At 45.7% G+C, this 27246-nt stretch overlaps 1 protein-coding gene and 1 long non-coding RNA gene across 3 annotated transcripts in view; one reads left to right on the top strand and one right to left on the bottom strand.

Annotated features, from left to right (window-relative positions):
• Positions 1 to 292: 292 nt before the first annotated feature.
• On the bottom strand, positions 293 to 26514 carry VXN (vexin). Its single transcript, XM_055546143.1, has 6 exons — positions 26322 to 26514; positions 21584 to 21639; positions 12280 to 12430; positions 8088 to 8149; positions 5127 to 5218; positions 293 to 2818 (listed from the first exon to the last, which is right to left on the bottom strand). The coding sequence occupies exons 1-6, from the start codon at positions 26386 to 26388 to the stop codon at positions 2635 to 2637; spliced, it is 612 nt and encodes a 203-aa protein (XP_055402118.1). The 5' UTR covers positions 26389 to 26514; the 3' UTR covers positions 293 to 2634.
• The window catches only part of LOC129626739 (uncharacterized), a 49443-nt gene continuing 37250 nt past the window's right edge, over positions 15054 to 27246 (top strand). The window contains exons 1-2 of one of the 2 annotated variants that reach the window (XR_008702168.1): positions 15054 to 15174; positions 16193 to 16267. This is a non-coding gene — a long non-coding RNA (uncharacterized LOC129626739). Of the gene's footprint in view, positions 15353 to 16192; positions 16268 to 27246 lie in introns of both variants that reach the window. The other variant, XR_008702167.1, reaches the window with a different exon arrangement.

Genomic DNA, 27246 nt, shown 5'->3' with positions numbered 1-27246 from the left:
GACTGGGGGGCAGCATTTCAGTGAGGCGAGTGAACCCTGAGAGCGCAGGTTGGGCCAGGCCAGGGCTGGGCAGAAACGAGCCTGGTGCTGACTGCTGGGCAGGGCTGTAATATCAAAACCAGACATTGTCTCTGGATGGAAAGAGCATGCTGGGTCCTTTCTTGCAATCCTTTTCATTTAGGTAAAGGAGCAATTAGGTCCAGATACATAATTCTTTCCTTTTGTGAAAGCCCACTCCCATCCAGCGAAGAAGCCCCAGGCATACTCTTGTGGGCATTTATTAATGTCACAAAGCATACTTTATTTTTATTTGAATTGGCCAATGGAAATGTTCTACATGAGGCAAACACTTCATCATGAAATTTTTAAATGAAAAATAAATAAGCTCCATCCTACATATATCTCCAGCTGCCACATACAAATAGAGGACATCAGTTGTAAAGTAAATAAGTTAAAATAAATAGTTGTAGGATAGTCTGACAGGTCCAATGTAAATCACCTATTCCCTCCCTATCTTTGTTCCAGGCCCCTTCATCTGTTCACTGTAAGAATATTACACAGTCCACTGTGGCCCTTATTGAAAGAGCCCTTGATGTCCACATCTCCAAGTCATGTTCTGTTGGGAGGACTGGGTGTTCAGTCAAAAACAACAGTTGAAGAGCAGAGGTCAGCAAGGTGAAAGCCCAGGCCTCTTACCCCCATGTCGTCTTACATTTCACCTGGAGATATGGAAGCAGGTAATTCCCAGAGCAGAAAGCAACACACGCCCATGAAGCAGCAGCATGTGAATAACTGTTGTGTCTGAGACCAGTGATGTTGGCAAAAGTTTTCCTTTGTACTAAGAAATGGCAATTTCCAACCTGGTCTCAGATTAAATTTCACCATGGAGTCGCTGGTTTTGTTAAATGAGTTGGGTTAGTTTAAGCTTCTGAATTAGAAAACAAACCTTCTGGAAGCAGACTTGAGGCCACAAATGACAAATATACAAGGCATGTCCCATTGATCAGCTCCACAGGCAGACATTACCAATTGATCACTACATTCCTTTATCTCAGATTCCAGCCCCACACAGCACTCCACGCAGCCTGTGCCAATCATTTATGTCCTGTGTTCCTGCCTTGAGAATCCCAGGGACGGGGGAGCCTGGTGGGCTGCCGTCTATAGGGTCGCACAGAGTTGGACACGACTGAAGCGACTTAGCAGCAGCAGCAGCAGCATTTGAGATGAAGTTTATTTACTAGCCTTGGATCTTCTCTATGTTCTCAATGTTCTGTAGAAAGGAGTAGATACAACATAGGCATTGAACCCATGATGCCAGCTATGGGTTGGGTGCCTTCAGACTTGTCATTTAACTGCTTTAAAGCTGTGTCTACTAAATGGGAAAGGCCACCTACTCAGAGTTGATAGGAAGATTGGGATAATGTATGTGAAGAGCTCAGAATCGCACCTGGCACACAGTAGGCATATAATAAATGATAGCTGTCATAATCATGTTATTATTTTAAGGCTATTGACATTGCTAATAGAATTGATGATGACATTTCCATTAAAAGAAGGAAAGCATAATATTATATATTAGGTTGAACCCTATGAAATTGATAATTATTTTCAACCTACAAAAATAAGAATTTCTTGTTCAGTGTTACACATAATGATGCATTTCATTTATATCATGTACTTGTTCTAACCTTGTCAAATTGCTTCCTTCAAAGACTGCCCCAGAGACATATTCTTAAATCAGCTGCTAGAATAAGCAAAGCAAGCAGTCTAGTACAGAGGATGAGGACCTGTATTTAGTATCTGGTATCTAGTTCCATACCCTCTTAAGGCCTCAGCTTTCCCATCTGTAGACTGGGAATACTTGTGCTTTCTTTAACAGGAATTTTGTGACTGTAAGAGGTGATGGATGGGAGAACGCTTTTAAAAGCTAAAATAATCATACCCAAGCAAGGTATTATTCATTCCACTAGACTGTGCCACTTCAGAAAAGATTAGCATTCAAAATTTTAAATCATGTTTTTCTATAGAAAAATCACATGTAAAAGAATAGAGAATTCATGCAATCATGCCAAATGATCATCAAAACTGATCTTGACGATACCCTCAAGTGGATATTAGAACTACTAAGTAAATACATAGAGTGCTTTGTCACTAAAAATCATACCTCATCAAGATGAAATAAATACAGCAACAGGAACAGTGAGAACCAGTGTGTTTACAAGTGCCTCAAATGTCAAACTCTTACATTTATACCAGAAATTAGAACAACTCCCAAGGAAGACTGAGGAATTGTCTGCTTGATTCCTTGGAGGTCTTTAAAATGGGTTGGGAAAGTGGGTTTGATTTTGGTGCCATTTTGCTTAAACATAGGGATATAAACTTGATGACCTCCCAAAGTCACTTTGAGACCAACGGCTGTATCGATTCGAAGAAGGGAACAGTTTCCTTCTGCCTTCGAGGGAGGTTTCTGTCCCATGTCCTCAGCCAGGGTGACTAGTTAGTGTTGGAGGGTGACGGCACATGGGCCAGCTACTAGCAGAGGTGAATATGTGGCTCCGTTCCGATCCGGAAGTTTCCTCCCCTTGTGCAGTGAACTGGGGCCAGCGCAGGGCACTTGGGCCGGGGGGGTCATCTTTAGTCAGCCTCGAAGGCGCTGTTGGTAGCTCCCACATACTCAGACTTCTTCTTGTGCCTGGTCCACATTTTCCGGAGGATGCTGGGCATGCCGCAGGGAGCACTTCCTGTTAGCGGGAGGGAGGCTTCTGCTCCCTGGGGGAGGGTTGGAAATTCTTCCGTCATCTTCTTGAGGTGTCTGGATCTACAGAAAAGCCGAGGTGGGCGGGGAGAGTGGTCACTCTGCTGAGCCTGACTGTTAACTGTTGCCCTCGACAAGTGTAGCTGGAACGTCTGTTCCTCCTGGGCCCTTATGACCTGTGACCACATGGAAGGTCACTGTTGGGCCTCACGCAGGAATGACAACCCTCACCCCGCCCCAGGGGGTCCTTGCATGCGGAAGGGAAGGAGGAGAGCCTGGGTCCACTGGCGCATGGATCTCAAGTTCTGCTCTTGTTCCAAACTCTTCTCTCCCACCCCTGCCCCGCCCCTCAACCTGAACGATTTTGCTGGAAAGGTCAGACGTCACCATGCGTCAGCTCTTGAAAGTGAACTTACTCTATGACCTCAGTGACTTGACCTCGGCCACCCTCAGTTTCCTCACATGTAGGGTGGAGATAATTTTATCTAACTCTTGGGGGTTTTGTGAGGAGGGAAATAAGACTATATAAAGCACCCGGCACATTGCTGACTTCAATAAAGGTTCATTTTCCTCCTCACTTGCTCTCCTTTAGTGAAAGCGGCCTTTGTTTTCTTTTCTATAGCCAGGGTCCAGGAAAAAAATGACATGAGAATATCTACACTTAGGGACAAAGGGGCCATTTAGAAGAACGCTTTGCAGTAGAGGCAAACGGCTCATTTCTTGAGGGGGTTCATGTTTGCTGGTTACTGCAGCCATCAGCAGCAGCCTTACCTGCTCAGAACAACTAGCTACCAGAACTTAATGCAATTGAAATTAGACTTTTGGGACTTCTCTGGTGGTCCAGTGACTAAGACCCTGTACTTCCAATGCAGGGGCTGTGGGTTCTATCCCTGGTTGGGGAACCGAACTCCCACACGCCTCAAGGTGTGGCAAAAAAAGAGAAAGAAATCATACTTTTCTCTCATCACATCTCAATATGTCGATGGCTTGGTTTTTATTGTTTGTTCTAGACTGCATTCTTTCATCTAAAAGGGCTTCACACTGGCCTGGTCCTCCCTTAACTCCCTCAGCTTTTAAGGTGTGCACCCCTTGGGCTGATATGATAGCCCATGGTCCCTCATCTGTGAGCATGTCACATGTCCCCAGGCATGTGTCTTTCCCATTCGCATATTGTAAAGCTTTTTGAAAAATGATGCAATCATTGGTGCAAGGTCTCCACACATTATCTCATCCAGTTCTCACAATAACCCCTCGAGTGGTTATAATCATCCCCATTTGTTGGTTTTGTTTTTAAAGCAACGAGGACACAGAGGTCTGAATAACTTGTCTGAAGTCACAGCAAGTCAGCGTCAGTGCCAGCCACCCAGGCAGAACTGAGTCAAGGGCCCACACTCTTTGTCATCCCGGAAGCCACTTTTCTGCTCCCTCCAAGTCTGGAGGATTGTAGTGAGGGTGTGGCTATCTTCTTAGTGTTCCACTGAAGGCAGTGGGGTGGTCCTTGGGGGTGTGGGTATTGCTCCGGCTATTCTAGCTGCTGGTTCTAGAGCAGAGTTGACAGTAATGTTGTTGTTGTAGTTTTGTCACTCAATCTTGTCCACTCTAGCGACCCCATGGACTACAGCCCACCAGGCTCCTCTGTCCATGGGCCTGCCCAGGCAAGAATACTGGAGTAGGTTGCCACTTCCTTCTCCAGGGGATCTTTCTAATCCAGATATTGAACCCTTGTCTCCTGCATTGGCCGGTGGATTCTTTACCACTCAGTCACCAGGGAAACCTTAATAGTTACATGCAGGTCATAAATTTGGTTTGAAACCTTTGTATCTTATGTACTTTTTACCTGGGCAGGGGGCCTGAACCTAATGTGTGAGGCATTTCAGGAGGCTCTGTGTATGGCCTGTGATTGTGTGTATGTGTGTGTATATGTGTGTGTGTGTGTGTGTGTGTGTATGTTAGTCGCTCAGCTGTGTTGGACTCTTTGAGACCCCATGGACTGTGGCCCACCAGGCTCCTCTGTCCATGGGATTCTCCAGGCAAAAATACTGGCTTGGGTTGCCAGTTCCTTCTCCATGCCCTGTGATTAATTTATCTAATTAACCAAAATTCCTCCCAAATGACACTTCTCCAGGTCTAAAGAGTGGCGGTAATAAAGTAGAAACCATCAAAAACACTTGAGCTTAATCCTAGCGAAACAGTCAACGAGGTGCTACAGAGACCCGGGATTATAGCCCTCATTAGAAGGTCATTTATGGCTTCCAGGGATTTTGTTTCAGCATCTCTGTGGGATCTGTCAGCCAGGCCACCTGTTACTCTTCTGCACAGAATGGGAGCAGGTGGGGAACCCCTGGGAGCTTGCTGGAGGCACAGCACTTACCCTCTGGTGAGCACAGCTACGTTCTCCGAGCCCGGGGCTGCCGCCTCCAGGACCGTGGGGGCTTTCACGGAGATCCGGGCCACCGGAGGCATCTGTGTTGTGAGAAGGGAGAGTGAGGTTGTTGCCCTATCCCCAGCTCCCCCACTGGCTGGAGCCACTGGAAAGGACATTGGCTAAGCTGCTGAACCGGCATCAACCTAGGGCAATGGACCTCATTCCGCCTTGGGCCCTAGGCTCCCCTAGGGGGGCATGTCAACGCAGCATTGGGCCCACCCTCGCTTCTGACTCAGTAGGTCTGACGTTGGCCTGAGAAGCCGCCTTTCTAATAAGTTCTCAACTGCTGCTGGTCCCCGGACCCCACTTTGGGAACCACTCACCTAGAGAAACTTGAAAGTGAGCAACTTATTCTAGCCCGAGGCCTCTGTTCCCCCTAGTACCCCCGATCTGTGTCCACTTTGTTGTCAAATCCTGCAGGTTCTCACTTGGAAATGCGGCCAAGTGCAGTGACATTCTCCTCTACTGAGCCTCAGGGCCAGTGACCCGGGGACAGGATCTCCTTGTTTCCCACCAGACCTGCCCCACACCCCAGGCCCCTCCCGGATTTGCAGGGCCTCCCGGCTGAGGGTGGACCAAGGTCAGCTCTGTCCCCTGCTTCATGCGTGTGTGCTCAGTAGCTCTTTCATGTCTGACTCTCTTGTCATCCCATGGACTGCAACCCGCCAGGCTCCTCTGTACATGGGATTTTTCAAGCAAAAACACTGGAGTGGGTTGCCATTTCCTTCTGCAGGGGATCTTCCTGACTGAGGGATAGAACTCAAGTCTCCCGCATTGCAGGTAGATTTTTTACCTGCTGCTCTTTAAGGTCCTCAAAACAGGACTCCCCCTTATCTGCCTCTGTTTCCCCGACATGTCCCAGCAGGGCTGGTCCTGCCTTTTCTGATGCTCACCCACAACTCTGCATCCTCACCCAACCTTTCCTTAACTCTCTGGATTGAGCCTCATCTCTGCCTGCCCTTTAAGGCCACTTCCTCCAGGAAATCTTCACTTAGGCTGGAGCCCAAGTTGATTTATCTCCATCTCTTGGCCTCATGGCACTGAGTCCCTGTGTGTCATGTTTTGGCAACCCACCAATTCCGTGTCTTTACACTTCTGTTTCCTCTGCTTGTGCAGTCTCCCCAGGAATGGCTTGGCCTGGATCAGGGTCTGGGACTTAACCCTTTGCTGGCTCTCCTCTTAAAGGAGGTGGTGAATGCTCAAGAGACATGTACTGAGTTGAGAAGGAACCGGGGGCCTGAGCAGGGCCAGGTCCAGAGTTTGTTCAGTCAGTGGATCTCCCCTTTGCTCCTCCACCCCAAGCCCCAGGGAAGGCTTAAGGTCACTACATTCCTGGAATTGCCGGAAAATTCCAGGTCAAGGACACCAGGATCCACCTTCCCCTGCTCTCCCGTGCTGGCCCAGGGTTGTGGGCAGAGCCACTGTGCCACCTTGTGGCCTCTCGGGAGCTGTCCCTCCGGTCGTGCCAGTGGCCAGAAAATCGCTTCTTCCCCCTCTGTCCTCCGTCCTGTTTCCTCCAGCGCATATTAGCGTCCAGTCAGATTTGACTGTGTGTGCTCTGAATTGCTCTCCCCACCCTGGGATAGAGGGCCTCCAAAGAGCTGCAAGACCCCAACCCCATGGTCTCAGGCCCAGACGAAAGGGTCAGTCATGCTGCTGCTTTGCCCTCTTGCTGCCCCTCCATTGAGATTACATCTCCATCACCAGCCTGTCCCATCCCCTCTCTCTCTGACTTCCCGATTGCAGCTACCTCTCCAGGGGTGGGGGCAAGTTCATCCAAGGTGATGGACTGCCCTCTTCCCCTTAGCCAGGGCTTGCTGAGGGCAGCGGTTCACACTGTCAAGCCTGACAACCTTCACTTTGTGGCAACAGCCAAACCACCCTGGGTTGCCCCTGGGTACCGGGTTGAGTCAGGGAGCTCTTGATTGTCCCATCGCTGCCCTTTGGGCGATTTTCCTAATACAGGGATGACCTAAATGAAATAATTGAGTTAGATTTCCTGCCCAGACCAGGAGTGAAGCACTCACATCTCTGCCCAGTCTGTTCCATAAAGACAAGCAGATGGCTGAGGCATTCTCTCCAGTCTGTCCTAGTTCTCATGATCCATGAGTCTTGAGATCTGATGCCCACAGAGTCCAGGACGCCCAAGCTGACCTCTCCTTCAGCCACCACTTCACCCCTTCTCTGCTGACCCTGAGGGTACCCATGTTCCTGCCTGGAAGATGATGAGGGAGATGTGTTTTCACAGGGTGATGCTGAGCTAGACCCAGACACGCACTATGTGATCCCCTTCAGGAAAGGACAAGCCATCCAACTAGGGGTGGGTGAGCCACAGGTGGCTTTGGCTTCTTCAGGTGTCCTTGGCCGCCAAGAGCCACCTCGCCCAAGGTCACCCTCTCCTGGGCAGCCTGCATGCCATGACAGAGCCAGGGGAAAATATAAAACCTTGGTCAATTGGATCCATCTCGGGCAACCCCAGTGGACGACACTTGCCTCAGTACTCCCGGAGGAGGCGATTCAGGGTTCCCTCTGAGATGATGGTGTTGTGTGCTTTCACAGAACTCGAGACCCTTGCATCTCTTTACCCCTATAGCTGTCTCTGGGAATTGGCCAGGCACCTCCACCCAGCAGGGACTTACCACAGAAACTGCCTCCCCCCGCCCCCGTGTGAGATGTCTGCTAGGTGATACCTTCTGTGTGCCTAAGAGCTGAATAGCTGGCAAGAAAGAGAGCAGCAGCCAGTGGTATACCGCTAGTTGACAGGCTTTAGGAACAAAGAACCCTCAGCTGCACTTTTCTGATAATCCCCAGGCCTGGGACAAAGGACGCTTGTTCTCCCTTCATGGCACAGATAGGGCGAGATGTTTAAAGCCTGGAAGATACAGCTAACCAGGCTAGATTACTTACCAAAGCTTTGCCATATGTCCGATTCCCACACAGATTTGCTGATTTGGGTTCTGACGTCCCCACTGCAAAGTTGAACGGAGGGGATGTTACTCGGTGGTACTCTTCTGGTTCTGCATCAATTATATTGTTAGCTAATCAAATCACAAATGTAGGAATTTCTAAGGGCCTTTTTACTGAGCGGCAAAATCACGAACTAGGGTCAGGATTGGGGCGACTGTCGAGTGGGTCGCCTACATTAAATGAGACAATGTTTATGTGTCTTATACTCAGCACATCGCCTGACACAGTAAATATTCAAAAATATTTACTGGCAGTCTTCAGGGGGCTAGAACTAAGATTTAACAAGATCACATGTGTGAAGGTGTTCAGTACAGGGTCTGCCTGTATTAGGTGCCCAGAGGATGTGCCCTTAGCTCCTCCTTCCTTCCTAAGGAGTCACATCACATGACATTATCAGGAGTAAAGTCTTTACAGCTGGGATCAATCATTTAACCTGCGCTCTTGAACGCACCTCTGTGAAAATGAGCCTTCCTCCGATGGGAGGATCGGAGGTTATCAGTGTCCTGAGACACTGGCCTGAGATGTAAGTGAGAACCTTCTTTCTGTGCCTTTATTTCTGAGGCCCATGCTTCTGGGAATCCAGGTGTTGAGCTGAGTAGCTAGTGATGGGTTGGGGGAAGCTGGCCTTTGATGGAGTCCCTCCTGGGGCAGATGTTCCTGGCAGAGCCCCATCCTATCAGACTATAGCATAGAGAACACGCCCATCACCCCAAGGAAAGCATCTCAATGCTAATAAAATGAAGTCACAGGCTACCAAGATCAGACCACGATGTGTCATGCTCTGGCAGAAGTGATGACAGTAGCTTGTATTTTTCAGTATTTACTGTGTCAGGTGCTGTGCTGAGTGTGGGACACATAGGCACCATCTCATTTAATCCTCACTACAATCCTCACTCCTCCAATGTGCTGTGCTCAGTCATGTCCGACTCTTTGTGACTCCATGGACTGTTAGACTGTAGCTCGCCAGGCTCCTCTGTCCATGAGATTCTCCAGGCAAGAATACTGGAGTGGGTTGCCATTTCCTCCTCCAGGGGAATCTTCCCAACCCAGAGATTAAACCCTCATCTCCTGCCTCTCCTGCATTGCAGGTGGATTCTTTACCACTAAGCTATTGGGGAAGTCCTTACAGGCAGACATAATAATAGGTGAGGAAATGCAGTCTTTAAAGATGCACAGCAATTATGATGAAGCTGGGTGAGGATGACTGAGGGAATGGCAAGCTGACCTCTTTTGTCTTGCAGGGCTAGGGAAACTTGACCGAGGGAACCCCTAACCCATTCTGGGAGGAGTTTTTCAGGCAGAGAGACCCAGGGAGGGCAATCCACAGAAAGGACCGTGTCAGGGAAGGTCCAGCATATAACAGAATATAATGAGTGGTCACAGCTCAGGGTTGTTCTGTATATGGATTAGCGGGGACAGGAGTGTCCCAGGAGGTGGCCCTGGAGAGGGAGCAGAGAACTGGGTCCTGCAGGGCCTTGGGTGTGGTCTGGAGGGCAGCTGGGGGTGGGAGGACACAGTGTTTAATGCAGAGGGATAACAGATTCTGCTGTAGAAGGACCCTCCAGCAGCCTTGTGGAGGGAGAGGGCCTGGTGGCTGAGGACCAAGGTTGGCTGCTACATACCAGGGATGAAGGAAGTCTCACCCAGGTAGCCTGAAGTTGGTACCAAGAAGAGACGAGACCTATGTAGGAGCTGACATTGTCAGTGGTTGGTAATGTGGAGTAGGGGTGGGGGAGGACAAGGTGGGAGGTTGGGGTCAACACCCCAGCGATTTACTGGAAAGATGGATAGCAACTCCAGCTGAGAAAGGAAGAGAGGTTTAAAGGTGGAAGACAATCACGTTTGAACAAGTTAATTCTGAGATGTCCGAGGCCACCTTGGTGGAAAGTTTCCACCAGCCCAGGAGGTGGGGTATCACCTTTCCTGGGCACCTAAGGTTCACCTGCTCAAGGCTGCAGGCTGAGAGGGTTTCTCAGCTGGGCCTCTGCCTTCAGAGTCCTGCTATGTCTAAGCTTCCTCAGGGCATATTTCTGCCACATGAGAAGGCTGCAAACCCAGGAGCCTTCTCCTGTAGTTCAGGAGAGAACTGGGTCTCCAGATGTCAGATCCCTGAAACACATGTCCTTCTCACAGGAGGATGGCAGACTTGTGCCTGAGGCCAGTGCCCAGCCTTTCCGGGGAAGAGCACTTGGGCCTGGCTTTGACTCAGACACCCTCCCTCCCTCTCACCCTCCCCTGGAATCTGTCAGATTGTGGGAGCTGAGGGAGTTGAATCCATGCCCAGCTCAATCTTTTTTTTTAACCTGACTCGCACATTCCCTGCATGAGCTGACTGTCACATGCCGGGCAGAGTCTCCTCATTTCATAACTTAGTGTTCTCTCCTCCAGTCCAGGCTTCCACAGGCTGCTTAGGGAGGAAAGGAGCCCCTGAAACTAGGAGTTGGAAGACATTATTCTCTGGAGGGGAAGAGGCAATTAGCTGAGAAACCAGGAGACCTGAGATTTAATCTCAGTTCTGTTGCTAATCAGCGCTGTGACCTACGGTAGGTCAGCTATTTTCCATGGTTTCCATTTCCTCTCCTGTAGATCCACAGCAGGCACTTGCAGAAATCTGTGGGCCTCCACTTTCAGGGTCCAATAGAATCACTGGGGAGCAGGTATGTTAAGACAGATGGCTGAACCCACCCCAGAATTTGACCAAACAGGTCTTGGGTGGGACCCAAAATTTGCATTTCAAGCAAGTTCTTGGGTGATTCTGCTGTTCCTGGGACACCCCTTTGAGAACCACCCATCAGATTGTCTCTAAATCCTTGGTCATCAATATGTTGTCTTGGGTCAACATTGTCAGCATCATCTGGAAGCTTATTAGAAACAAAATCTGGGGCCTTACTCAGTCCTGAATTAGACTCTGTATAAAAACAAGATTCCCAGGTGATTCTCTGGTACATTAAAGTTTGAACAACATGGCTGTAAATTCATTTTATGATTTTATGGAGAAGGTATTCTTTTTTTCCACACACAGGCACCCATCCACCCACCCACCTATATATAGACAGAGAAAAAAAATTATCTCCTCTTAATTTGCAAGGCAGATTGTGGTTTCCCTCATGCTTTCATTTTCTGTTAAAAAAGATATATGTAGCCACTTAACTAGAGAATATAGCTTGATTTATGAGTTCTCATACTTAGGCTCGTAAAAACAGGATCAGTGTGTTTGTAACCAAAGAAGCTTTAGAGATCTAGTCTAAGATCTATGAAGGAGGAAAGAGGGAAGATGGTTGGATGAAGAGCCATACTCAGTGGAGTCTAATTTCAGTTCTTGTAAAATACAAAATAGTTGACACTCCAAAGCTTTGAAAAGGACGTCCAAGACTTTTTGTGTATTTCTGGACTTAAAAATATGAATAACTATAGGCTGTGGGCATAACAGAAATAAACTAAACCAGGAATTAAAGGCAAAACACCATCAAGACTTAAGCAAGCTAGACACAGATTCCTATTTAACTGCTGGAGTGGGAGCCATTTTTTTAAAATAGTGTGGAAGGTAAGACTCTGTTTCCAACTTTCAAAACAAATTTGTTTCTAAATTCTTTTTATAAATTGTTGAAATAGTTTAAGCCATTCAAATTTTAAAAAGTGGGATTTTAAGATGGCAGTTGATAAGTCTGTATAATTTCATACACACACATACAGCATAACGTAAGCTTCTTTTACTTCATGAGTCGTGTCTACACCGTTTCCTCTCCCCCAGAATAGAGTGATTTTTATCTCCTCCTGAATCCCGCAGGACTGCCTCTGGAGCTAGGTGGTAGATGAGAGCATCTTCGCTCGTCAGGCAGACCCAGAAGCCAGTGGTTTAAAGCAGAGGTGTTTTGTGGTGCGGCGGGGGGGCGGGGGGGGGGGTGCCGAGAGCAGGTGCATTCAGAGCGGGACCAGCATGCACTGCGGAAGGCGGCGGCCCCACCCCAGCCATAGGTGCACCGCTCACCCGGCCTGATGGAGGACCCCCAGGGAACACCGCGCCGTGGTGGGAGCAAAGCCAAGCCAGGACGCAAACACCGTGGCAGCCACTCTAAGTGGGTCACTGCCCCTCAGGGAGGTCCCAGGGGCCGCAGAGCCGGGATGCACCTACCAGGCCTGGCGGGAGTCTTGGCCGGATGAGGACCCTGCAGCCGCGGGTTCTGGAAGCGGCCCGACCAGCGGCTCTCACCGTCGCGGCGGTCTGTGCGGTGCGGCAGCAGCTCCAGGGGCCGTGGTGCGTAGAGGTCCGACTCGATCACCACCTGCGGGGAGGAGGAAGGACCTGAGTCACCTTGTTCCTCTCCTCGAATCTCAGAACCCACAGCAGAGGCCCAGGCCTGGGACCTTGTGCCAACATGGAACTGCTGGAGCTGTTGTGGGGAGCGGTGAGAAAACCTGGGGGAGACTGGTCCGAGACAGTGAACCGTTGTATTGAACTCCAGCAAGTCAAGGGGTACCACGGTGCAGGAAGATGAGGCTTCTGAGGGTTCCCCACCAGCTGTCCCTTCAAAGAGTCAGAAGTCTGGGCCATCAGGCCCCCAGTGGAGGCCAGCTCCCTGCCTCAGAGCCAAATATGGTTTAACAACAGGACAGGAATATTTTGGCCACCTGATGGAAAGAGCTGACTCATTGGAAAAGACCCTTGGGAAAGATTGAGGGCAGGACGAGAAGGAGGCGGCAGAGGATGAGATGGTTGGATGGCATCACCAACTCAGTGGACATGAGTCTGAGCAAATTCCAGGAGACAGGGAAGGACAGGGCAGCCTGGCATGCTGCAGTCCACAGGGTTGCAAAGAGTCGAACGCGACTGAGGGACTAAACAACAAAAACAACAATTTGAAATGGGGATGGCTCTGGAAATTGGGCTCTTGCAGCCTTTGCATCTCAGTGGGAGCCTTTGTTCATGTAGACCATGGCTTTTTGGATGCTCCATTAGAGAGACCTAGGGAGAGGACTTGGGTCCCACCTGACACCCTGGATGTAAAAAGAAAGAAGCTGTTGGCAAGTGGAGCAGGCACGGTTCCTGGATACTCACACTTCCTCCGCTTTGCAGAATGCCTGTGTCAGGTGGAGCTGTGACATGAATTTCCGTGACTTGTGGCTGATAAGTGGAAATTCTGGCAAGCTAGAATAGAGTGCTACATGCTAAAGTGTTTTCACTACTGATCACCTGCTGAATAGTTGTTTGGGGAAAAGTACATTAAGAAGAATACCACTTTTGTCAGGGTCCACCGAGATGGGCCTTTAAAATTAAAATAAAAATATTTAAATTATTGAAATAATTTAAATGTAAAACTTTGAGACAAATAGTGGTATATTTTATCTTAATTTGAGGGTGAGGTGACAAAGGGAATCTCAACAGCTTTTGGATCTTATCCTGCCTATTTTTTATATATAACTGCAAACGACAGTGGGCTCATTCAGTCCCGTGAAGCAGGTAGAACCTCCAGCATTACACAGCAGCTTCTCTGAGGTTTGGATTCACTCATTCTCTTGCTCACTTGCTCCTTCCTTACACAGACATACTGCGAGGGCACGTTTGTGTTAGATCCTGGCACGGGGTGTATCTGATGAGGTGGACCTATCTCAGCCCTTACAGTCCAGGCTTTGATGAATTCCCCTCTGTTGTCTGCAAAAAACAATTGTGGTTGAAGCTGAAGCAAATAAGACTGAATTTTAAATATTATAATAAGGTGATATTTTATCTTAGTGGAGGAAATTTGGACCTTTAATAAATATCAGGCCACTAGAGAAAGTGGATTCATGACCACACTTCTCATACCAAAATGAGCATCAGACAGGTCAAAGATGAATGTTAAAAAAACAAAAAATGAACACAAGATTATGGCCCAGTATAGCATTTGTTACAGATAATAGGGAATTATCCTTGTGTACATAAAACTCTTGCCAATCAATAAAGAAAAAAACAATAGAAAAATGGGGCCAGAAACCAGCTGGCAATTGATAATAGACATACCAGTGGCCAGTAAATAGGAAGGGTGCTGGACAACCATAATTAAATGTAAATTAAAATCAAGTTGTCTTTTCTCCTATCAGATTGTTGTTGATGATGAAGAAGATGAATCTCCATTTGGGGTCATGCAAACAGGAGTTCAGACCCCAGGTCTGGTACTTTGAGACTACATGCAGTGGGGTCATTCTCTGGATCATCCTTGCTGGTTGGGGCACAGTCCCTGCTGGTCGTTCCCAGAGATTTCAGGAACACAGCAGGCTCTTCCCTCATGTTGTCTGTTTCCTTACCAGTGACTGATCACGTCCCCAACAGAGGGAGGGGAGCTATCACTCTTTGCTTCCATTTATCACAAATAGTCCTTTGCTTAGAAAATTAATTTATCCCCAATTTAGTCATATCTGGCTTAGGAAATTAAATCTTCTCAGGCCCATTTTGGGAACTAGACTCATTAATTTTTTGCCTGTGGAGAAAGCTGATGATAATTCAGGACCATTTAAAACTAGGTCCCTTTCTCCTCTAGGCACTGCTGGAGGTGGGGTTTTTCCCTAATAATTTAAAATATTCTTTTCCACCTTGGCTTTATTGAGGCATAATTGACACATATAGTTGTATACATTTGAGGGGTACAGTATGTTGAGTTGACATGTTTATAAACTGCTAAATGATTAGAAGGGAGGTGTTTCTGCTGGATTTCTAGCAAGCTGGATTTCCAGCAAGCCTGGGGCAGCACTCACAGACCCTACAGCAGCAATGGGTCCCCCTTGAATGTGGACTTCCAGGTCAAACAGGAGAGATGTGAGCCCTGTTACTGGCTTTAAGACCTTTGACTGTCGGCCTCTCGTCACAGGTATTTTAGATTTTACTTTCCTGCTCTCAGCATTCCTCTAATGAGGAGTGAGAACTGGTGTGTTTTCCAACCCATTTTGTAGGAGGAGGAAGTAAGGACATGAAAGCCTGTGAAGTCCAGGGAGGACTTAGCATTTCCTAGCATTTCCTCTTCAGAAAAGGATTCCGTGGCTGATTCATGTTGATGTATGGCAAAAACCATCATAATATTGTAGAGTAATTATCCTCCAATTAAAATGATTTAATTGGATTATTTACCATCTGAGCCACCAGGGAAGCCCAGGAATACTGAAGTGGCTAGCCTATCCCTTCTCCAGGAGATCTTCCCCACCCAGGAATTGAACCAGGGTCTTCTGCATTGCAGGTGGATTATTTACCAGCTGAGCTACCAGGGAAGCCCAAAATAAATTAATTAATTAAAAAAAAAGTCCCTTTGAAGAACAAGAAAGGCCCCCTTTGCACTCCCTTCTCTGCACTGTGGAGGGGAGAGGGGGAGAAGGAAGAGGGAGGGAGAGAGTGCAGAGGCTTCAGCTATTGGGAAGGGAGCCCCGCTGGATGCAAGTTTCCTGGGGTGGGGATGAGGCTGGGTTCTTCCCAGGTCATGACCTAGGGCCCTGGCCCTCAGCAGATTATCTTCTTGGCCCTGAAGGATGCCAACACAGCAAAGGAAAGAGGAGAGGCCTCACCTCAGGAGATTTCCCTTTCTCAGCTGGCCTTGTGCTTCTGTCTCATGCCACACAGTTGGGGAGGCTCTGAGAGGCCTCGGGACAGTGTGTTAGGCCCATACCAGGGAATGGACAGCTGGTTCTGAAGGCTCCCAACAGTCTGGCTTATTCTCTGGTCCAAAGGACCCAATCTAAGTTCCTTGCTGCCGCTAGTTTTAGAACAAACCAATCTGAGAGCAGGCTCTTTAGCTCCTTGACCACAGCGTGAGACTGGGGAAGGGGCAAAGGGGAGACCAGTGTTTAATGTTGGGTTTTCCTTTCTGAGGTTAGCAAATCGCCTGCTGAAAGTAGACAATGAACTCGTGTAACAGCTATATTCTGATAAGTTGATGCTCCTTGGATAGGCTTATGTCAGAGACCTTGGGGCAGGTAGGGAGTCATAAAAACAGGTGGGACCTAGATGATGGAGGATTATCATCATTAGGGGCTGATAGGATCCATAGCAAAGTTCTAGCTCAACTTTCTAATTTTATACACAGGGAGACTGAGGCCAAGGGGAGCCCTGTGTCTTCAAGGTTCAGACCATGGTTTCATGAGCCCTAAGTGACATCCAGGTAAGAATTTTCAAGTGCAAATTGTTTGCATGGTGCATTTTGAAAAAATCAGATCACCAGAAAGAAAAATCAGATCAGCCCTTCTCCACAAGATTGAAATCGGGGGCAAAAGTGACATTTGCAGTCTTACTCTTCCATCTTTCCTGTGGCGGTGCCACTGCTTATTATGAAGAGGCTGTGAATCTTGGTGCCAGTAACCGAGAGGCCTGACTGACCCACGCTTTAGTGTAAATCTATTCCTTTAAGCTACTCTTACGTTGTCTGTAGCATCAGGATAATCAGAATGTCAATTGTTGTTGTTTTTCATTCGCTAAGTCATGTCCAACTTTTTGTGACCCCATGGACTGTAGGCTTCCCTTGCTAGGCTTCCCTGTCCTTCATCATTTCCCAGAATTTGCTGAAACTCATTGAGTTGGTGATGCTATCCAACCATCTCATCCTCTGCCGCCCCCTTCTCCTTTTGCCATCAATCTTTCCCAGCATCAGGGTCAATAACATTGCCTAAGAATCAGAGAGGGTGCAGGGGAAAAACCTAGTAAAACTGTCTAGAGAAGGGAGAGTGTGTGACTGTAGAAGAAGAAGATGTAAATTACGAGTGGTCCACAGAGGGAGAAACTGCAGCACCAAGAATGAGTCAGAGAGGAAAGAGATATTTGTAAAGGAAGAAAACTGACATGGTATGGTATAGCCCAAGGGGTGAGACTAGATGCAAATAAGAATTTCAGGGAAAAGTCGTAAATACTGGTACGTAAGAGCAGTTGCAAAAGACCTTTCCTGTCTTTTCTAATTTGAATGTATGGCTGAATGTGAGTTTTATGAGCAGAGGATGAGTCAGGCAGTTAGGGGAAATCAGAAATTCAGAGGAGAGCTCAAAGGCCAGAGAGTGTTATTAAGCTCTCTTACCTGTAGGAAGATTGCATATTTGAAGACAAGATCCTAACTTCTGTTTTGTTTGTTTTTAAATCAAAAGCAATTTTTTATATGTATTCATATACTTGAGTCATTTTTTTCTCAAAGTAAAAATATTTTAGAGAGGGAGAGTCATAAACTATAAACATAGCAGTCTTTTTCAGAAATTTCCATTCCCAGGAAAGCTGAGAGCTTGGTTCTATGGAGTTTTGTTGTTGTTTTGTCGCTAAGTCACGTCCAACTCTTTGTGACCCATGGACTGCAGCACACCAGGCTCCCTTGTCCTGCGTTGTCACCTGGAGTTTGCTCAGATTCATGTCCATTGTCTATAGAGCCTGGCTGAAGTCAGCTGGATGTTCCAGGAGGCAGTGCTCCATGTTTTGGGGGCTTCCTGTACCTCATGCCTATGTGGCTTCACCTCTACCGTGGAAAGTTGTCTCCTTTGTTTAGGTTCTGAATCCCTTGAGAAATTTCTTCCCTAGGACCCTATTTACCTCCTAAAAAGTATGATTTAGTTTCCATTTTATCCTCACAGTTCTGTCCTTATAAAGCTAGTAGACATTGGTATAAGCGGTGATTCAGACACAAACATTGTTTATGGTCAGGAATTCAAGGCAAGAACTTGGATGAGAACCAAACATTCCTAATTCCCAAAGGATCTTCCCTGAGTCATGAATGATTTGTGGTCCTTCAAATCCAGAATCCAGATATTTCTTAATTTACAATGGAGTTACGTCCTGATAAAACCCCCAAAATATCATAAGTTGAAATGCATTTTATACAACTAATCTGCCAGACATCACAGCTGAGCCTGCCTTAAATGTGCTTAGAATACTTACATCAACCTCCTCAAAATCATCTTGCACAGTCTATTTTATAATTAAGTATTGAATGTCTCATGTTATTGGTTGAATACTGTACTGGAAGTGAGAAACAGAATGGTTGTCTGGATGCAGAATGGCGATAAGTATGTCCTGTTTATCCTTGTGATTGTGTGGCTGGTGGAAGGCTGTGGCTTGCTACACTGCCCAGAGTCACAAGAAAGTAACGTCTGCCTACAATGCGGGAGACCTGGGTTTGATCCCTGGGTCTGGAAGATCCACCAGAGAAGGAAATGGCAACCCACTCCAGTATTCTTGCCTGGAGAATCTCATGGACGGAGGAGGCTGGTGGCCTACAGTCCACGGGGTCGCAAAGAGTCAGACACGACTGAGCGACTTAACTAACCAACCGTGTATCGATAGCCTAGGAAACAATCAAAATTCAAAATTTCAAGCATGGTTTCCGAATGCATTTCATTTTGGCACCATAGTAAAGACAGCAGTCATGAAAGTCAAGACATCATATGTCGGGAACCATCTGTAATACCAAACTTGAATCTGTTCTCAAAGTCGAAATTACAGACAACCCCTCCTTTTTCCATTTTTGGGGACACCTGCTGCTTCTTGAAACTCAGGAGCTCTGGACTTCCCTGGTAGTCCAGGGGTTAAGAATCTACCTGCCAATGGAGGGGACATGGGTTTGATCCCTGGTCCAGGAAGATCCACATGCCGTGGGGCAGCCAAGCCTGTGTACCACAACTACTGAGGCCTGAGGGCCTAGAGCCCATGCTCTGCAAGAAGAGAAGCCACAGTGCAATGAGAAGCCCGTGTACCTTACTAGAGAGTAGCCTCTGCTCGCTGCAAGTAGAGAAAGCCCATGTGCAGCAGTGAAGACCCAGTATAACCAAAAATACATACATAAATAAATTTTAAAAAGCACTTTCCTTTCTAGATTGTGGTCTTAAGTTTTTCGGGATCATGAGAAATAAGAATTCTTGCCTTACAACAAAAAAACCCCATTAAAAGCCCTTTCTTTCTTAATATATAAAAATATTCTCAAAGGTCAATTTAAAAAGGGACATAGAAGTGACAGAAAAATGAGCAAAAGACATGTCTTTTAACTCACAGGGGAAAATATAAAAATCTATGAAAAATGAAAAATGATATTAATAATTAAGTAAATGCAAATTAAAATAGTTTCACCTATCATATTGTCAAAGACTAACAACATTGATGTCATATAGTATTGGTTTAACTGTTCTGGTAAAGGAACTTTAGAACAGTTGCTAAGAATTTGGCAACGACTATAAAATTTTTTCAGTGTTTATATCCTTTGAGCATTTTCTTTCTTTTTAAAAATTGACATACAGGATTATGTAAATTTAAGTATAAGGTGTTAGTTTGATGACCCAGCATTTTCATATCTATGAATTTACCCTCAAAAACATTTGTATAGGAGCATAAAAATACATTCAAGAATATTTCTTGTGGCACTATTTTAGTGGAAAAATGGGGAAAACCCATTTATTGATGATTTGGTTAAATAATCTAGAAAACTTCAGATTAGGTTTGAGTGAAAAATTATAGTACATTCATACAATGTCATACAGCCTCTAAAAAGAATGGGGAAAGTCTGTATGTGTTAATTGGCATGTAAAGATTTTAAAATTTATTTAGTGAAAAAAGTAAATTGCAAAACAACATATTATTGAGCAATAAAGCATGATAACTGTGTACTGTTATAGGAGAAATTTTCACTTAAAAATACTAGTGTTTATTGAATGCTCAGTATGTGTCAGATTCGGACTAAGAACTTGAAAGAAAGAAAGTGAAAGTGTTAGTCACTCAGTTGTGTCCAACTCTTTGTGACCCTCTGAGCTGTAACTCTGTCCATGGGATTCTCCAAGCAAGAATACTGGAGTGGGTTGCCATTCTCTTCTCCAGGGTATCTCCCCAACCCAGGGATTGAACCCCAGTCTCCTATATTGCAGGCAGGTTCTTTACTGTCTGAGTCACCAGGAAAGCCTGAGGACTTCATGTGTATTAAATCATTTGTTCCTTCCAATAGTTCTTGGGATATATTCTCCCACTATCCCCATTTTAACGTTAACAAAGTCGAGTCCCAAAATGGTGGGGCTGTTTGCCCAAGGTCACAAAGCTAGAAATGGATAGAACAGAGATTTAAAACTAGGAAATGGATAAGAACCAGGTAGTTTGACTCTAATCGACATACCTAACCACTGTGTTCTTCAGCTTCTCAGGATTTTTCTGATACTATATTTTACATCTTTTTAGTGTTTGAAATTTTGTAATGGGAACATTGGAGAAGGCAATGGCACCCCACTCCAGTACTCTTGCCTGGAAAATCCCATGGACGGAGGAGCCTCGTAGGCTGCAGTCCATCAGGTTGCTAGGAGTCGGACACGACTGAGCGACTTCACTTTCACTTTTCACTTTCATGCATTGGAGAAGGAAATGGCAACCCACTCCAGTGTTCTTGCCTGGAGAATCCCAGGGACAGGGGAGCCTGGTGGGCTGCTGTCTATGGGGTCGCATAGGGCCAGACACAACTGAAGCGACTTAGCAGCAATGGGAACATACTGCTTTAGAAATTTAAAAAGTAATAAATATATATAAAACAATGACTGAAACCTAATTTCATTTCCAGGACACTTAGAAAGTTGTTTTTTTTTTTTTTTAATGGAGAATAGGATTTTAAAAATTGAGATCCTTAGAAAATCAAAATAGTGTTCTACAAAAAAATTGTGATAGAAATAGAAACTCCAGTATAAGCAAGAGGGAACAATTAGCCTTGAAAATAAATCTTTTAAAGTACAAAACTGTATTGAAAGCTTTTGTAAAGAAATCTGTAAGTAAAATGAGAAATTCAGCAGTTCTAAAGACGTGTAAACTAATTTTAAGGTAATGCATGTACTAATTAAAGTAGCAAAAAATAATACAAAAACATGAAAGCCAAATGTTGATGAGGTTGGAGGTAAATGGAAAAGCATTGTTGGAAGCCTGGCAGTTGTTCAGAATTCCTGGTAATATGGGACAAAACTAAGCAGAAAGCATCTTTTAAAAATCACTGTTATATTGTCCACTTTAGCACAGTAGAAGAAATGCCAATGATGGATGGGTGAAACTCTTCTTTTACTTGTTAATACTACTTTGAGGCCTATGCACCACAGAATTAATCCCCAATAGTATTTTGTACAAATAAATTTATTGTACTGCTATTTATAGTAGTGAAAAAATGGAATATTACAAATGCCAACAACAGGGGAACACCTAGATCAAGGATGCTGTACCCATATCATGGATTCTGTTTAAGAAAAGAAGAAATGTATATGTAAAACAAAAACTATCTGATGCAAAAGTGGGTCCAGTACAGAGCTTTTTGTTGTCTGGTTGACATTTGTCAGTTGTTTTGATTAAGTGGACAGTGGACATCGCAGCAGCAACCTGGGCTACAGAAAACCTTTCTGGTTGTTAAGAGCGTGGATGGAGTGGGGCAAGTGAAGAAGCTAGACATTGCTTTTTAAATAAAAGTCAACAAAAAGGATCAAAACTGAAGTTTTCTTACATTCTTGGTTAAGAGATGTTGAGAGCTTTTGACTCTTCTTCTGCCTGGACTGGTCACTGCAAAGAGAGAGAAAGGAATTGTTTTAGAGAACACCTATGAGGCTGAGAGCTTCCTCGGTGGCTCAGCTGGTAAAGACCCAACTTGCAATGAGGGAGGCCTGGGTTTGATCTCTGGGTTGGCCTGGAGAATTCCATGGACTGTATAGTCCATGGGGTCACAAAGAGTCAGACACAACTGAGCGACTTTCATTTCCTGAGGCTGATGCCGCTACAGTAGCAATACTGAGAGGGCACGTCCCTGGAGTGGCACAGGACACAGGGCAGGGGGATGGGAAGAAGAGAAGGACGCAACTGCAATTTTAGATGTTCCTTGATCAAATGCACCAAAGTTCAGAGCAGTACTAGTCATGATAGCCCAAAGATGAGTCATTAACAAATGAATGGATAAACTCAATGTGGCATAGACATACGATGAACTATCATTCAGCCTTAAAAAAAAAAAACAGAATAAAATTCTGAAACTTGCTCTAACATGGATGAACATTGGGCTGGAGGAAGGAAGGAATGGAGGGTTATGATTTCATGACTACAGAGCATCAGTTTGAGAAGATGAAAAAATTCAGGAAACAGTGGTGATGTTTGGACAACAATGTGAATGTACTTAGTGCCACAGAACTGAACACTTAAAAATGGTTAAATGATAAAGTTTTTATAATTTACATTTTACCACAATGAAAAAACTCAGAGTCAATTAGCCATAAAAAGTTCCTTGGTTGGGAAAAGGTGTGTATTTGGTTGGAAGTGGAAACACCCAGGCATCTCTTTTGCACATTGATGTTGAGTGACTTAGAAGTGAAATCCTGCCACGTCATTACCCTGGAATGGAAATGACCTCTTGTCAGAGGTCAGGTAAGAGCTCAGGTGAGAGCTCTGTTGGTGTTTTTTGAAGAGTGAGGGCAGCCCTGAAGCCAGGAGAGCAGGGCACTGGTTGAGCCAGGGCTCTCCACTCCTTTCACTTCAGTGTGAATCCCAACTTGACCAGGGTCAGTGACTCATCCTCACTCCCTGTACTCATCTAGAAGATGGGCGTGGAATTCACAACCACCTCTGAGGGCTGTGTGCGGGCATGCTCAGTCGTGTCTAACTCTTTGAGACCCCATGGACTGTAGTCCTAAGGCTCCTCTGTCCATGGAATTCTCCAGGCAAGAATACTGGAGTGGGTTGCCGTTTCCTCCTCCAGGGGATCTTCCCATCCCAGAGACTGAACCTCCTGCATTGGCAGGGGAATTCTTTATCCCCGAGCCACCTGGGAAGTGCCTGCAAGGGCTACAGTGAGGATTAAATGAACTAATCTTTATCAAGTCCTTAGCTTGGTGCCTGGCAAAGAGTGAGTTCCCAGGCTTCAGGGGTGGTTATTAAGATTCTCTGTCTCTGCAAGGTAAGGGCAGGTGGAAGGAGACTGTACATCCATCAGGAGTTTTCCTTCTAAAGTTTTCTCCATTTCCTCCTGCACTTCCCCAGTTCCCCTTGCCAACTCCACCCCACTGTTGTTTATTCCCAAGAGAATTATTCTGAAGGCCGTTCACCCTAGAATTAAACCCACTGGTGTGCTTCAGGAAATAAGTTCTGGTATAACTTCTTGGTAAAACCACAGATTTTTATCTTTTGTGTTTACTGTGAATTGTGCCTGTGAAATCTTTCCCTTAAAGGGCTCCCCTTCTCTCTGGGAAGTGAAAATACACACTTGTCCTCAGTTACAGACTTGGTCTCTGTATTGTGCCTTTTAACTACTTAAACACTGTAACACTTGCTGTTGCCATATTTTTGTGAGAAATTAAGATGACTCAGCTAAATGCATAGATTTAGGTTGAACCCAGTGTGTGTGTGTGTGTGTGTGTGTGTGAAAGAGGGATATAATACAATCTTAGGTGTGATAATGGCTCACATTGGCCTTTAGTAGGTGATGGACAGCTTCTTTCCTTCTTTTATTCACTTCTCATAACAACTCTGTGGGGTTGGGTCTCTTCATTAACTCTATTTCATAGGTAGACACTGAGGGTTAGGGCTACACAGTTGGGGTGGTGGAACACAGCCTCTGCCTCTGAACTTTGCTCTGTGAATGTTTTGTTCATTGCATGTTGAATATAGTAAACAGGAGCATTTGGGAAAGGACACACCAGGGAGAACTATAACCCTTGTTAGAGGAAATCAAACCAACTTGTATTTCTAGAGGTGGGGAAGGTGGGAATGGGATGAAGAGTTACGAATCTATCTAAGAGTGACTTAGGAAGACCTGGCAGGCAATGTCTTCTCCCACTGAGAGCCTGAGGCTCTGGAGAAGGTGAGATGAGACAAAACAAGGTGTAGGAAGAGGCAGGCTTCTTCCACTGACAGTCTAATATAAAACTGTAAATATCCCTTTCCCAGAGAACAGCTTCCTGAGCAGTGACATGACCATGAATACTGATGACTGGTTTAATACCCGGAGGTGGCCGTGAATAAAAATGGCAAGAGAGAAATTCAAGGTTGTGTATTTATCTTTGACTAAGCATATTCATTGCTGTAAATCTGGAATAAAGAGAGAAACTACATTGTAAGTGATGCATTGAGTTGGCCAAAAAGTTTGTTCGGGTTTTTCCATAGCATCGTATGGAAAAATTCCCTGAATGAACTTTCTGGCCAACCCAATATTTAATGGTGCTTACTACCTGCCAGGTACTGTTCTAGATGCTTTACATGTCTTCTATATCTCAATTCTACCCACCCCCCCCCACCCACAATAACCTCAGGAAATAAGTTCTAGTTCTTCCTTTTTTTATAAGATTGGAAACTCGAGCCCAGAGAGGTTGAGTGCCTGTCCAAGGTCACACAGCACACAAGTGGTGGTAGGTCTCTTGAAGAACCTGCTAAGCAAATGGATTCAAAGGCCCTGTTTTGAATGATTCTCTTCAGGTGAAGTATGACTTTCCTCCTGAATTGTATAAGTTTTTGATTTAAAAGGGCCATTCAGCTTTGAGGATTTTCTCCCTTAAAATTTTTTTAAATGGAAAACATTTATAGAAAATGGACATTTTAGCATTTTTGTATTTGCTTTCAATTTGTTTTCTTCTCATGCAAAAGAAATAGCAAACGAGAGGGCAGGTTTGGTCCCCTTTTTACCCACCTCTAACTCTACTTTCCTCCCTCCCCAGAGCTACTAATCTCACTAACTTGGTGTCTTTCTGGCCTGTGGTTTTTTTTAATGCTTTTCTCTAGATATGTGTGTATAAACAATATATAGTACTGTTTCATATTTCCAAATTTAACAATCTTTAGCCTGCTTTATTTCCCTTTCAATGTTATGCTTTCAAGTTATTCATTGCTGTAAATATAGAATAAAAATAGAAATCACTCTGTAAGTGATGTATTTAAAGGTGCTTCCTACCTGCTGGGTACTATTCTAGATGCTTTATACGTTTTGTCTATATCTCAATTTTCCCCTATATTAACCTTGGAAGATGAGTTCTAGTTCTTCCTTTTGTACGAGATTGGAAACTCAGGCCCAGAGAGGTTAAGTGTGGACCTGTGTCCACACACATAGACCCAGTTCATCCCTGTTGACTGCTGTGGGGTCTTCCAGAGTCTGGTGACACCACCTTTAACCCCTTCCCCTCTTCAAGAACATGTAGGCTGTTTTCAGTTTTGCCCTGTGAGCATCCATGTGTATTTACAGGACTGGAACTGCTGGGTCAGAGGGTCACCTTTGACTTTTCAGGTACCTTCCAAAATCTCCAGAGAGTTCCAACTTTAGCACGTGGGCAGACTCCCCAGTTCTTTTTCCTTCCCCTCTAACTGGCAATAAATGTCTAAAGCTGAATTTATGTTCTGCTGGCTGTCTCTCTGCGGCCGGACTGGGTCCCTCCCTGCCCCCCAGCAGTGGCCCTGTTGATGGCTGACATGGGAAGAAGAAAGGAGTTGTTTGAACAGAGGGGCCACTGCACCAGCAGATATTCTGCCCTTTTCATTCAGTCTGACAGTGAGACCCGGGGCTAAGCCAGGGTCCCGGGCTGTCCCAGCAAGACAGGGGCTGCAGGGAGAGCGCAGGGGCAGCAGAACAGAGAGCCGAGTCCTGCAGGTGGGGCGAGGAAAATGTCCAGAGCCACAGAACCCTGCCTGGGACTGGACACTGTTCCCCTTGGAGCAGCAGGGCTTTTACAAAGTCACACCCTCTGGCAGTGCCAGTTCCAGGTTAAGTTTGGGAGCGTGGCCCTGGGGTCTGTGCGGAGGCCAGCCTGGGTCAGGGTATTCTTGGACCACTTCATCGGACCACTGCCAGCAGGCTCCCCCCTCCTGTTTCACGGCACAGTGAGAAATCATACTTTAGAGCCAGGTGTTTCTCGATTCGGAACCCTCTTGTTCCCTGGAGAAGAGTCTCTCTCCAGCTGCCCTGAGAATTTTGTTTTCATCCCTGTTTCCTAATACAATGGCTCACTGTCAGTTTTACTCGGCATACTGGGTTTTGCCAGTATCGAATTCAGTGTTTAACTGCCCTCCTTTCCCCCTTGATGGATTGTTTCTCAATGACCGATGTTCGTGCATGCCCCCTCCCCTTTTCAGAAACACCCACAAACACCATCACAACAGAGGCCATCCGACCTCAGAGACCTGAGGGTAAACGTAGTAAAACAGCACGTGACTGTCTTTTACCCTCTGACCGAAACAGCCACGTTAAGGAAACAGTCAAGGGCAATTTTACTCACCCTTGGAAGGAATCACGGTGGTGAAAACTTCTATATTTTCATCACTGCAGCTGTAAATCTGATGCATCGTTTCAGCCTTCTCTCCCCAAAAGTGCCCGGGGATGGGAGGCCTCTCTCTGAACCCCTAGTCGCGAGGTCTCCTAATCCAATCTGGCTCTGGGATCATTGTGCCTGTTCACAAAAGACAGGCTGGTGCTGTGATCTCATTTCATTCCAGAGTCTTCACTGCAACATTTTCTAATCCCATCTGTCTTTTTTTTTTTTTTTTTTTTTTTTTTTTATGAATCCTATTATTGCAAACCTTTGATGGAGCCTAGCGCTTCAGTCCCCTCCCATCCAGGATGTATTTAACATCTTTATTTTGCCGTGCCTGCTGCAGTGGATTTGGAAGTCTTTTGTGAAGTGGTGATGAAGTGAAATCGCCTACTCGGTTAGCGCCAAGCGTGGCTGGAGGATGATACTGAAAAGGAAACGTGATTTTTGGTACCGGCAGTTCCCCTATCATTTCAGAAATGAAGAGGCTTTTTTTCCCCTCCCCTTTCCAGAAGAACTGGCTATTCAGTAATTTGTCATGTGTTAATTTGGCTTCCTTCAAAGTTTCTATTTTAAACAAAAGGGCTGTTCTTCCAGAGCGTTCTTGCCTCATGCCAGTACATGACAAGGCTGACATTTCTAGAGAGCTGTGTTTTTTTTGCATCTCCTTGTAGAAACCTGCAAGTGCTTGCAAGGATGTGGTAACAAGCAGCGTCTGACACTAGAGATACCTGACTACAGGGAGGTTATATTTCATTATCCTAAATATCCTATTGTTCTCTATATATCCTATATATCTCATATTTTATCCTATACACACACACACACACACACACACACAAAATAGGTGTATTATGTCAAACCCATTGGCTTTCATTGCTCTGTTACAGAT

Source organism: Bubalus kerabau, chromosome 14 (genome assembly GCF_029407905.1).
Source record: "Bubalus kerabau isolate K-KA32 ecotype Philippines breed swamp buffalo chromosome 14, PCC_UOA_SB_1v2, whole genome shotgun sequence".
NCBI classification, from domain to species: Eukaryota; Metazoa; Chordata; class Mammalia; order Artiodactyla; family Bovidae; genus Bubalus; species Bubalus kerabau.
The sequence above is the reverse complement of the archived record's forward strand: the minus strand, read 5'-3'. Positions and strand labels throughout refer to the sequence as shown.

Excerpts from the sequence above, each read along its gene's own strand:
- VXN (XM_055546143.1), bottom strand. The coding sequence starts at position 26,388 with ATGCATCAGATTTACAGCTGCAGTGATGAAAATATAGAAGTTTTCACC. Across the intron at positions 12,431-21,583 it reads AACATCTCTTAACCAAGAAT|GTGGTGATCGAGTCGGACCT; the intron begins GTAAGAAAACTT and ends TCCTCCCCGCAG. Across the intron at positions 2,819-5,126 it reads GTAGCTGTGCTCACCAGAGG|ATCCAGACACCTCAAGAAGA; the intron begins GTAAGTGCTGTG and ends GCTTTTCTGTAG.